This window comes from Sceloporus occidentalis, unplaced genomic scaffold (assembly GCF_023333645.1).
Source record: "Sceloporus occidentalis isolate IW3139 unplaced genomic scaffold, rSceOcc1.0.p SCAF_1, whole genome shotgun sequence".
Taxonomy (NCBI): Eukaryota; Metazoa; Chordata; class Lepidosauria; order Squamata; family Phrynosomatidae; genus Sceloporus; species Sceloporus occidentalis.
In genome coordinates this window covers 57,783,191-57,795,965 of record NW_028316981.1, presented here as the reverse complement: position 1 = coordinate 57,795,965, position 12,775 = coordinate 57,783,191, and the positions used below count along the sequence as shown (strand labels likewise).

The 12,775-nt window shown below is 47.1% G+C and overlaps 2 protein-coding genes across 2 annotated transcripts in view; one reads left to right on the top strand and one right to left on the bottom strand.

Moving 5' to 3' along the window:
* The window catches only part of DNAH12 (dynein axonemal heavy chain 12), a 149,404-nt gene extending 145,542 nt beyond the window's left edge, over window positions 1-3,862 (bottom strand). The window contains exons 1-2 of the mRNA XM_089522232.1: window positions 3,808-3,862; window positions 1,567-1,733 (exon numbers count right to left, since the gene is read on the bottom strand). Of these exons, the coding sequence (XP_089378358.1) occupies window positions 1,567-1,733 (167 nt within the window). The 5' untranslated portion in view covers window positions 3,808-3,862. The remainder of the gene's footprint in view (window positions 1-1,566; window positions 1,734-3,807) is intronic.
* A 2,329-nt stretch (window positions 3,863-6,191) lies between these two features.
* PDE12 (phosphodiesterase 12) lies at window positions 6,192-12,409 on the top strand. The gene is made up of 3 exons (XM_089522219.1): window positions 6,192-7,573; window positions 10,556-10,634; window positions 11,362-12,409. The coding sequence occupies exons 1-3, from the start codon at window positions 6,305-6,307 to the stop codon at window positions 11,802-11,804; spliced, it is 1,791 nt and encodes a 596-aa protein (XP_089378345.1). The 5' UTR covers window positions 6,192-6,304; the 3' UTR covers window positions 11,805-12,409.
* The last annotated feature ends 366 nt before the right edge of the window (window positions 12,410-12,775 follow it).

Genomic DNA, 12,775 nt, shown 5'->3' with positions numbered 1-12,775 from the left:
ACCATTGTAGTCTTAATGGAACACATACAACACCACACAGACTCCTGAGTAAGGCTTTTTGTACTAATGTTATTCATAAATCACAATTCCCATATATCAATGAATGTAATGGTAACAGTTGCGATATAAATTATACTTTTAAACTACAACATCATACACACAATCTAAATGTATTAACATGTACATAGTTTAATGTGGTTAAAGTAAAAATTTGGTAAGTTGTGATTTTTTAAAAAAGAAAATTTTAAAGGGATTAAAAATGTAATAGTTTTTTAAAAAAATTTAAATGTTAATTTTTTTTAAACCTGGGGCCTCTCCTTTCTCCTCCCACTGAACCTTGCCCAACTCACACCATTTATTCAGTGTTTTAAAGGGATGCAGGTGAATTTCACAGCCCATTTCTGCCAAAAGGCAGATGTTTGAGCAGTAGTGGTCACCCCCTTTAGGGTGTCACCTGGTGCAGCCTGCACCCCCACATCCCCTAGTGACACGCATGCCTAGGCCCAGAAGCAGATGAAGAACCATCCATCCATTCCAATTTCCACTGCTGTAACCTTGGAAGGAGAGAAGAAGAGGTAGTATCTGCTGGACTTAATCCCTCTCCCCCACTGCCATCAACTTTTTATTTTGTGTCATTCTGAATTAGATTGAAAGCCTGAGGGCAGGGTACTGTTCTGTTATTCTTTTACTTGTAAAGTGCCATGTACATAGATGGCATTATATAAATAATTATAATGATAATACAGTCACCCCTTCGTTTAGTGGACTTGGAATCTGTGTCCCTTGCTAGTTCGTGAACGGCAAATGGAGGTGGACAAAATGGGGCACGTCCGGACCGCCATTCAAGCCAATGGGGCTTTTGAATATTGGCAATTTCCCATTTTTGCAGGGTGGATGGGTCTGGAACAGATCCCCTGCAAAAACAGCCGGGCGACTGTAATAACAACAAAGACAAAATAGTTTACTTATATAGCATCATCATCATCATCATCTCCCATATCTTGAAGTCATCATAAAAGTCAATGAATTTCTCCAGAGGTACATGGCTATCAAGGAAGATTAGTTAATATAGTACACTGAGCATGGAAACTTTACACATTATTTCAATAGTTTAAGAACTTATGAACCATATGTTAATAGCTGTTCTACTTCATCTCCTTAATCTTAAACTAGTAAGAAGATGGAGCTTCTTCAAAACAGTAAATTTGGATGATAAGTACATTTCTAGTGAATTTGTGAGTGGGGGAGGGAACAGTGCTAGCTTGTTTTGATTTTTTGCTTTCAACAGAAATCTGTAAGTAAAGCATTTCACAATACAGATTTTCCCCTGCTGATATCTGCATAGCCTGCTACTACTAGCGACAGTGGTTACTTCAAATCTGGTAGCCCTGTCAGTAGGAGAGTACCACTAGCACATGTGGATGATGAATACTTCTCTCTGACCCTGTAGAGAATAATGTGTTACCTGATAGAAAATACTTACGAAGATTGCACAGGAATACCACCACTGTCCTTTCTTGATGTTTTTAGTACATAATGTATAAGAGACAGAGAAAGGACTCTTACATGATCTTATTAAGCATCTTTTGCTGTTCCTTGACTCTTCTGTATTTCATCAGTTTTTTCTGCTTTTCCGTCAGCTCCTTGGATGTGGAAGGCACAGCAATAGGTGGTAATCGAATGCCTTGTGCATCATCATCAGGAGGATCTGACGATTTACTAGGAGCTGACATCTAAAATAACAATCAAACAATTCTAAGTAGAAAGAAAAATGGCCAGATTATGAAAATGTACTACACAAAAAATAATCATATGGCATCATAGATGTCTTCAATGGAAAGCACTATCATTTTATGTCAGTATAAATAAATGTGTGTTGTATACCTTCAAGTCGTTTCCAACCTATGACGACCCCAAAGCAAATCTACTATGGGTTTTTCCTGGCAAGATTTGTTGAAAGTATTGCCATGGCCTCCCCCTGAGGCTGAGGGCATGTGACTTGTGCAAGATGACCCAGTGGGTTTCATGGCCAAGCAAGAATCCAACCCTGGTCTCCAGAATCGTAGTCCAACGCTAAAATCACTACGCCACACTGGCTCTCTATAGAAGGACTAGAATGTATTATGTATCAAGAAGTATATTTAGAAGGCTCTCTAAATAAGGACTATTGTGCATTTAGAAGGCTTTCTAAATAAGGACTATTATGTATTGAGAAGTGAATCAAAGGCATCACTTAATTTAAGAGCATAGAGATCTAAAGTATGAGGAAGGCCTGAGATTTCTTGCCTGTGAAAACAAAGGAAACTGATCTTGATTGATTGTAAAAGCCAGTTCCTATCATTCCATCACTCTCTAGACATAGGGCCAAGACAAAGTGCCATTATGTGAAGAAGGGATAGCCTGGCTCTCCGTGCCTCCTGCTGAGTCTGGGGAAAAAGGAGATATACTTCAGCCTGGGGTAGACCACACTGGAGATCTGAATTGTTATTATTTCACCAAGAAATGGATCCTTGTGTTGATGTAGATAAAACTGAAAGTAAAACTGTCAACATTCTTGCATCGTCATACAGAGATACACTGCCTTCTCCTTCTATTGGTTGCATTCATGTCCTACTCTGGGACAACCCAAAAGCAATTGGTAGTAGGCTACCAAGTGAACAAAAAGTGCAATGTTCCAGCTGCACTGGGGCTTGAGTGCAAAACACACTGCAGAAATAATCCAGTTGGAGAACGCTTTAACTGCCCTGGCGCAATGCTAGGGGATCCTGGGAATTGTAACGTATTGTGGCCCCAGAGCTCTCTGACAGAGGCGGCTAAATGTCTCACAAAACCAGAGTTCCCAGAATTCCCTAGCATTGAGCCAGGGCAGGCAAAACATTCTCAGACTGGATTATTTCTGCCCTGTGTTTTGGACCTCAGTCCCAGAACCTGGTCTTGGTTAGTGCCACTCCGGCGACACACAGGTATTAATTAATATTAATACAAAGTCTTCCAGTTGAAGAATTACACTCCGCACTGAGAAGACTGTCAGAGCTGCGAGGCCAGGGTTGGCCCTTTTACTAAATGAAAGCCGCTTAAAACCATCCCTGGGTGCCTCTACAATGCAGTTTGACACCATTTTAACCGCCATTGCTTTGGACTCCTGGGATGTGTAGGTTTGTGAGGCATCTTTTTGGCAAAGAGTACTCAACACTTTGTAAGACTACAGATCCCAGGAGTCCACAGGAGGAGCACTAGTTAAAGGTGGTGGTGTCACACTGGTCCAAAACACACTGCAGGAAGGAATAATCCAGTTTGAGACCGCTTTAACTGCCCTAGCTCAATGCTAGGGAATTCTGGGGACTGTAGTTTTGTGAGACTTCTCTGTCAGAGAGAGAGAGAGAGAGAGAGAGAGCGTGCCACAATAAACTACAATTCTCAGGACTCCCTAGCACTGAGCCAGGGCAGTTAAAGCGGTCGCAAAGTGGATTATTTCTACAGTGTGTTTTGAACCCAAGGCTGCATCCACACTGGAGGAATAACTCGGTTTGGCACTGCTTTAACTGCCTTGGCTCAAGGCTGCTATGGAATTCTGGGAGTTGGAGTTTGTTGTGGGGTCCAGAGAGGACCCACAACAAACTCCAACTCCCAGAATTCCATAGCAACCTTGATCCAGAAAAAGAGTTAAAGCGGTGCCAGACCTAGTTATTTCTCCAGTGTGGATGCAGCCTTAAGAAGCATTCGTTTAGTAAAACCCAGGAATAGTTTATTTAAAATGAAAACCTAAGTTCCTACTCCTGAGGGACCCCTTCAGGGCCATCCTCTCACCTCTCCCAGGGACAGACGGGGGCAGAGGGACCCTCCTGGAAGAGAAAGGGACGCAGGCAGAAGGTCTCAAAGCGGGAGGAGGACCCAGGAGGAACTGCCGCGGAGTCAACAACCTCCGTTGCCATGGCCACCGGGAACATGGCGGGCGGCTGGGCCTCTCGCCAGCGCCCCCGCCGCCCCCGCCGCCGCCGCCTTTGGGCTTTGAACTGGCCAGGCTGCACCCGGCTCAGTGTTTGTTTACTATGAAGACTGTCCCTGACCTTCCACAGCCCCAGGCCAAGGCCTTTCCATAGCCCTTCTGGCTGGGACAATTATGGGCTGCTACTTGATTGCAAGAGTTCCCTCAAGCAGCGGTCCCCAAACAGTGCCCTTTCAGAGATTTTGGACTTCATTCCCAGGAGCCTCAGCCATGTTGGCAATAGTCTGGGATGCTGGGAGCTGAAGCCCAAATCCCCTTAAAGGGCACCGTTTGGGGACCACTGCCCTAAAGGCACCAGATCCAGCCTGATCTTGGGGACTAGGCAGGGTCAGCCCTGGTGGGTACTTGGGAGAGACTGCCAAGGAACACCAGGCGCTGCTGAAGGCCGTCTTTCAGAGGAAGGAACTGAGAAAACCACTTGAATGTTCCTTCCTAAGAAGACCCTGATCATGGGTTTCATTAAATTCATGGGGTTGCCTAAGTGAACAGGTGATTTGAAGACAGACACACACACAGACTACTGCTACTTAGAGCTGGCAAAGACTGAGCCTGGGAATTTTAACATGATATAACCATCTACATCTACACTGAGTTCCTGTCATTGTCAGCTTGAACAGAAGCACACAAAAACAATGTAGCCAGAGAGCGCTTCTAGTGGCTCCCCAAACTGCAACCCTAGGAATCCTAGGATGTTGCAGTGGCAGTTAAAAGTGCAATTGTAGTGCTATAACTGTGTGGTGCGTAGGAGCCCAGGGTTTGGGGGATCCGCTATGGCTCTTAGTCCAATAACTGTTTTATATGATTATTGTGATGTAGGGAAACACTCGAGGGGCGGGCAAAAGAGTCCAACCAGGAACGATCACCCTCAGTACTGGGCAATATCGCACTGCACCCTTATAGTGCTACCCTTCCACTTTAGCTGCTCTGGTCGCCTCCTGTGGAATTCTGGGATTTACAGTTTAGGGAAAGACATTGAGAATTCTCAGCCAGAGAGAGAGCTCTGAGGCTTCTTCACTAAACCACAAACCCCAGGATTCCACAGAAGGCAGCCATAGCAGTTAAAGCGGAATGGTAGCACTATAACAGCGTAGCGTGATAACAGTCACAGCAACACTGGCTGAGTGCTGGAGGGGGAAATGAGTGGTGGGTGTCTGCTGGAAAAGTTAACTGCAGATCCCTCAAGCCCTGGATGCACTGCAATATCCGATTCTGCTGGAATTTGCTAAATACTGCTCCGGTGGTGAAAACCCAACCAGACTATTGTCTAGTTTACGATATGCAATGTGCTGCCCCTTCCGGACCCAGGCTGGGCTCGCATCAATAGTCAGCTTCCTTGATTCCATTGCTCTAGTTTCTTGATCTTAAAAAAGATAGCAAGGGATACTGGGGACCTTTTGAAGAAAAGTAAGTGTATTCCACTTTTACCACACGCTCGGCATGGAGGCTGCTGACCAGGGGTCCCCCCTTTCCCTACACCCCAGCCTTCCATCCAGGAGGGATCCCAAAAGGCTTGCCGTTTTGAGCAAGACTCAGAAGCATGAACTTGTACTTATGAGTGTTTTGAACTCTTATTTTGACCTCCATTTTGCAGTGCCTAGCTGCCCTCCTTTGAGCTGAGGGTGACCAGAGGTCCTCTTTTTCCAAGGCCTGTCCATTTCAGCCTTTAGTCCAGAATGCCGAAAGGCCCTCCATTTCGAGCCTGGCTAAGGAGCGTGAATTCACATGGATACGAGCTTTTCTTGGGTCACGTCCTCCATGTCTAGGTAAGAAGAGCGCGAAGGCCAACAGAAACCCAACTTGATTTGTGGAGACTTCGTTTAGGCCCTGACCCTTCAAACGGCGCGAACTTCACTTCCCAGCAGGCCTTGCGCTCTTCCCCAAGCCTCCATTTCCCTCCCGCACCACATTTATTCATCCCCCCCTTTCCCAGCTTTTCCCATCGGCCCTTGCGAGCGAGGCCTCAGTCCCAACTGCGGCTGAGAGGAGGAAGTGATGAATGGCGGGTGGCGACCACATGTTTTCCCGTCGGCCCTTGCGGCTGGGCGAGGCCTCCCAACTGACGCTGAATGAAAAGGGAGGGAGGGAGGCCAGGATGAATAGTGGCGGCCATGTTTTCCCATCGGCCCTTGCGCCTGGGCGAGGCCACCAATTGCCGCTGAGACTGGGAGGAGGGATGAATGGAGGTGGCTGCGGCGGCCATTTTCTCCCGTCGTGCCTCGCGGGGGCCGTCCCTCCCAACCGCCGCGGAGCGAGAGGGAGGCGAGGGATGAGCGCTGCCGGCGCGGCCTCCTTGGGTTCATGTGGCGCTGGCTGCGGGGCGCGCTGAGAGGCGTCCCCGGCCTGAGGCGGAGGCCCCGGCGCGGGCCCAAGGGCGGCGCCATGGAGCGCTCGGCCGTGGTGCGTTGCGTGCCGGCGGAGGCGAAGCTGAGCGTGTCGTTCGTGCTGGGCGACGGCAGCGCCCGCCACATGCAGCGCGACCAGTCGGAGCCCCTGGGCCGGGCCTTGGCCCGCATCGCCAACAACGCCGGCAAGGGCCACGGCAAGGCGGCCGCCAAGAAGAGCAAGAAGGCCAGGGCCGAGGCCGAGGCGGCAGCGGCGGGGACCACCGCCCCGACTCCCCCGCCTCCTCCTCCCCCTCCGCCTCCGCCGCCGGTGCGTCTGTTCTCGCGGGAGGGGCTGGCGGTGCCGGAGGACGTGCCCAACGCCGAGGCCTGGCAGGACGGCGCGGTGCTCCAGATCGGCGAGGCCCGCTACCGAGTGGAGCGCAACCCGCCGGCGCTGACGGAGCTGCAGCTGCCGCGCTCGCTGCTGGCCGGCTTCCCGGTGTGCCCCAAGGTCCGCACGGAGTTCGGGGCGCCGGGGCAGTGCCTCTTCCGCTGGTTCCAGGAGGAGGCGGAGGAGGGGGAGTCGGGCGGGGGGTGGTCGGAGGTTCCCGGCGGGACGGAGCGGGTGCTGACGCCGAGCAACGCGCAGGTGGGGCGGCGTCTGAAGCTGTGGTGCCGCCCGGGGGACGGAGCGGGGCGGCTGGGGGCGGCGCGGGAGGCGGAGAGCGCGGTCCCCGTGGAGGCCGGGCCCGGCGCCTGCACCTTCGACGGGCGCCACCTCTACACGCAGCGCGTCTCCGGGGAAGGGCTGCTCCGCGCCGTCACCTACAACGTCTTGGCCGACGCCTACGCGCAGACGGAGCTCTCCCGCACCGTCCTCTACCCCTACTGCGCCCCCTACTCCCTGGAGCTGGACTACCGGCAGAACCTGCTCAAGAAGGAGCTGGCCGGCTACAACGCCGACGTGGTCTGCCTGCAGGAGGTGGACAAGGGCGTCTTCGGGGAGAGCCTGGCCCCGGCCCTGGAGGCCTTTGGGCTGGAGGGGCTCTTCCGCCTCAAGGAGAAGCAGCACGAGGGGCTGGCCACCTTCTACCGCAGGGACAAGCTGGGCCTCCTCGCCCGCCACGACCTGGCCCTGGGGCGCGCCCTCCAGGAGGACCCCCGGCACGCGGCCCTCAGGGAGAGGCTGGACGCCTGCCCCCGGCTCCGGGAGAAGGTCCTCCAGCGCTCCTCCGTCCTCCAGGTGGGCCACGCTTCTCACCCTGCCTCACAAACACACCCTAGTTGGGGCGGTTTTATTAATACGTTCTCCCTAAGAACATCTGGGTCCTCCTCCAGCGCTAAAAGTTGCACCGAAAGGCCTAGAGAGGATGCTCTACTGGGCATCTCTATCTCCTCCAGGGCAGTGCTGTGCTCAGTGTCTCTTGGACGTTGGCCACAGAGTTGCCCTGGAGGACCTAGAGATTCCTAGGGAATGGCCTCTTGGCTAAAAACATGGTGTTTTTGTTGTTTGTGGTTTTTCCATATGCACAGAATTCTTGTGCCCCTAACCCTAGCAAATATGGAAGGACAAGTGTACTAACCTAGTTTCAGATTTGCCCCACCAACTAGTGCCAAGGGGTCCAGGGAATTGTAATGTATTGTGGCTCCAGAGCTCTCTGTACTCAGTGATGGGAAACGCAATGACTTGTAAACGTCTCAGCTTGAGTGCTCATATCATAGAATCATAGAGTAGGAAGAGACCACAAGGGCCATCCAGTCCAACCCCATCCTGCCATGCAGGAATCCAGATCAAAGCATCCCCAACAGATGGCCATCCAGCCTCTGCTTAAAGACCTCCAGAGAAGGAGACTCCACTACACTTCAAGGGAGTGTGTTCCACTGTCAAACAGCCCTTATTGCCAGGAAGTTCTTCCTAATGTTGAGTGGAATCTCTTTTCATGGAGCTTGCATCCATTGTTCTGCGTTCTAGTCTCTGGAGCAGCAGAAAACAAGCTTGTTCCCTCCTCAATTTGACATCCCTTCAAGTATTTAAACAGGGCTATCATATCACCTCTCAACCTTCTCCAGGCTAAACATCCCCAGCTCCCTGAGTTGTTCCTCATAGGACATGGTTTCCAGACCTTTCACCATTTTAGTGGCCCTCCTTTGGACATGCTCCAGTTTCTCAATGTCCTTTCTGAATTGTGGCGCCCAGAACTGGACACAATATTCCAGGTGGGGCCTGACCAAAGCAGAATACAGTGGCACTGTTACTTCTCTTGATCTAGACACTATACTTTTATTGATGCAGCCTAAAATTGCATTAGCCTTTTTAGCTGCTGCATCACACTGTTGACTCAGGTTCATGCTCAGTTGTGCATCTTAGGGATTCAGTGGCTTAGTGGTTAAGATGCCAGTTCTGACAATCAGGAGATCAGCTGGTTGGCAGTTCAAGACCCAGGTGCCGCATGGATGGTGAGCTCCCATCACTAGTCCCAGCTTCTGCCAAACTAGCAATTCAAAAGCATGCAAATGCAAGTAGATAAATATGTACCACTCCGGTGGGAAGGTAAACAGTGTTCTGTGCAGTCATGCTGACCACATGATCACAAAGGAGTTTCTGACAACACTGGCTCTTTGGCTTAGTAACAGAGATCCTTTACAGTCGGTTACAACTAGACATTCATGTCAAGAGACCACCTTTACCTTTTTAAATCTTTACACTTTAGCACCTTTTCTAGCTCTTTCGTGGCTGCCCTTCCCATTCCTAGTCTTCTGATTTCTTGACTTCAGGTCCAAAACACTGCAGAAATAACCCAGTTTGAGACCGCTTTAACTGTCCAGGCTTAATGTTAAGGAATTCCAGGAACTGTAATTTTGTGAGACATTTAGCCTTCTCTGGGGCCACAATAAACTGCAATTCCCAGGATTCCCTAGCACTGAACTAGGACAATTAAAGTGGTCTCAAACTGGATTATTTCTGCAGAGTTCAATTCCCCACTCGACCACAAAACCCATTGGGTAGCCTTGGGTGAGTCACATGTTCTCAGCCTCTGGGAAAGGCATTGGCAAACTTCATCTGAACAGATCTGGCCAGGAAAACCCCAGGATAGGTTCACCTTGTGTGTGTTGTGTGCCTTCGAGTCTATTCCATTTTATGGCAACCCTAAAGCAAGGTTTTCACACAGTTTTCTTGGCAAGATTTGGTCAGGTGAGGATTGTTTTTGCTTTCCTCTGAGGTTAAGAGAGTGTGACTTGCCCAGGGTCACCCAGTGGGTTTCATTGCTAAGTTGGGATTGAACCTTGCTCTCCTGAGTGGTATTCCAGCACTCAAACCACTCTAGCTCTTGAATCGCCATAGGGTCACCCTTAAATTGGAACAACTTTGCATCTATCTTCAGATGGATGTAGTGTTTCCCCACTTGACATAATAAATAAGTAAAAATGTTTTTAGTGTACATATTTTCACCTGCAATGCAGATACATGTACATTCATATTTTTTTCACATTTTGTAAGGGAATAGCATTGTTCAAAGTAGAAGAGTTTTATTTAAGTAAATTCAATATTTAACTCAACTCATGTGTAAAATGTACACATAAAATAGTTTGGAAAGAGGAGGGGGGATTTGGATCTCCCAAGACTCGCTCCTCCCTGAGCTGCACTCATGTCCTCCCTGGGGGTCCCTCTCCACCACTTGAGGACCACCGCCTTAAGGGAATAGTGATGCAGACTTTAATGAGAGGCAGGTGGAAAGAAGTTAAAGTGAATACATGACCAGATGCTGAGAGAGAGAGAGAGGACTTCTGTATCTTTGATCGAAATATAGCCAACAGGTACTTTCCTCTTAAAGGTACAAGGGTCTTACTTTACAAAGGATTCTACAGCTACTTAGGAGTGAAACAGAAAAAAAGACAAACACAAAAGGTGGTTTGTTAAGTGCATGTTACAACTTTCCAGGATGAAGTAGTCTTATTTGCCAGTCTGTCAAACAAAGAATTGGTCTTCTACTTGATTTAGAGCCGAAGTGTTTTTTTTTAAAGAGAGCTTTAAATTGATGCCAGGATGAGAGAATAGTATCATTTGTTACAAGATGTTCAGCAGTGGGGGGGGAAAGATGACATGCAGCCTCAGTTGGTGTAGTTTTACAATACTAGTTCATCCATAAAGGATCACAGATTGGTTCATGGAAGTCTCTTTTTACTTTTGATACTATATGAGAATTCATAAGAGTGTTTCTTCCAGGTTTCTGTTCTTCAGTCTATAAATGACCCTTCAAGAAAGATCTGTGTTGCCAACACTCATCTATACTGGCATCCAAAAGGTAATTTTCTTACTAATTTCTGTGTTTTAGGATACTGGGGCTGAATAAAAACCCAGTAGTAGTAGTAGTAGTAGTAATATAGTAGAGTAATGTAATTTTATAACATTGTGTGACTTCTGCCATAAGAAATAGCCAGTTATATTATTGCTGAATGAAGAAGTGGATAGTGCCAGTGAGGAAAGAACCTTCCTCGGCTAGTGCTGGAACCTGGGTGCTTCTTCAAAGAGAAGAAATACTATGGCTGCTGGTGCACTGTATAATTAATGCTGTTTGACACCGCTTTAACCTTCATGACTACATCCTATGCAGTTCTGGGATTTGTAGTTTATTGTGGCACCAGAGCTCTGATGGAAAAGGCTGAATATCTTACTAAATTACAGTTCCAGGAATTGCATAGCATTGAGCCATGGCAGTTAAAGCTGTGTCAAACAACATTAATTATGCAGTGTAAAGAGGACCCATTTGTGGGAGAAAAGCCATTCTTAGCACCAATTGGGTTAAAAGCCTGTTAGGAGACAGGATACAGTACATTAAAAGTAAGCCTTAGACAGTGAATGAAATAACTGTTTTGTTTATTGGAGTTGCCTGTTGCACTTAAAGGTGGGAAGGAAAGAATTCCAGGTATAGTTAAACACTGAATAAGCAGATTGTTAAGTTTTTCTACTTTTCAATGTATTGGTGGAACACAACAGCAAAAGCAGTTGTTTTTTTGTCTTGCTGTCCTCAGGTGGAAACATCCGTCTAATCCAAGTTGCAATAGCTTTATCACATATTAGGCATGTAACACATGACCTGTATCCTGGTACACCTCTTGTATTCTGTGGTGATTTTAATAGCACACCATCTACTGGAACATACAGTTTTATCAATAGTGGCAGTATTGCTGAAGATCATGAGGACTGGAGATCAGATGGAGAAGAACCGTACTGCACTATATCTCTAACTCATCCATTCAGACTTAAAAGTGCCTGTGGAGAGCCAGCCTATACTAATTATGTTGGAGGTTTTCATGGATGTTTGGACTACATATTCATTGATGCAAATGCTTTGGAGGTTGAACAAGTAATTCCACTGCCAAGTCATGAAGAGGTAACTACTCATCAAGCCTTACCGAGTGTTTCACATCCCTCTGATCACATAGCACTAATATGTGATTTAAAATGGAAGTAGACTTTAAAGTGGGGGGAGATGGCATCTGTAACTTGCCTTTATGCAAGACATTTTGGTTATTTTTTGGATATTTGGTCGCAACGTTTTACAAAGAATAAATATAAGAAGTGTTCATGTGTCCATCAGTAACTTTATGCCAGATTCTAAGTTCTTTGTAATTTCTCATGCTTCTCATGGCTGGAACGCTTTTAGCGAATACTTCATTTTTCTATTCTGATAAGAAAAGGTGTCAACAGTGAAATCTCTCCTGAAAGTGAAGTATACCATTCCCATTTTAGGTGGTTTTTAAATGATGATTAGAAGTATTCTGTTTAAACTAAATTTATTTTAAAAATTGAATAACTGGAATGGTTTTGACAACTCAGTTTTGGCACAAAATGTACTCTGTCAATGTGTTGATAATTGCCTTCTGGAATGAAGGTGTTCCTTGACAAGCTGCCAAAATATATGCTTCCCCCCAAAAAATATCCATATTAATTTAGCATTCCAAAAATTATTTGGCAGATTTACCTGCACTCAGGTGATATGTGGAAGGTGGGGTGGGAGTGGGGAATCTTGTCCATGTAAACCAAATTCATTGTGCTTAAATAAAAATCATGACTATGTTTGAGCAGTGGTTTTTTCTGAATAAGGAGCTGTGATCTGCAAATATTGGTAAAGAACTGAGCCTGGCTTTTGGCAGAGTACAGTAGCGTAAACCAAAATTTTAAAATACAGTGCTTGCTTAGTTTTTTCTAGCTCTCAGATTTAAAACAGCAGTGGGTAACTTTAAAGGCTCTGGGACTTAATTTTTGCCCAACTGTACGTCACACTGCCATCTCTCAATGAAACCAGTAGTGGCTGGAAGGCCATTTTATTTTTATGATGATATTGATTATCTTTAAATTACACTAAAAAGTTTCCAGGGATCAGCACAATATGATTTGGGGTTGATGCATACTTCCTACAGGTTGATTATTTTTATGTTGAAA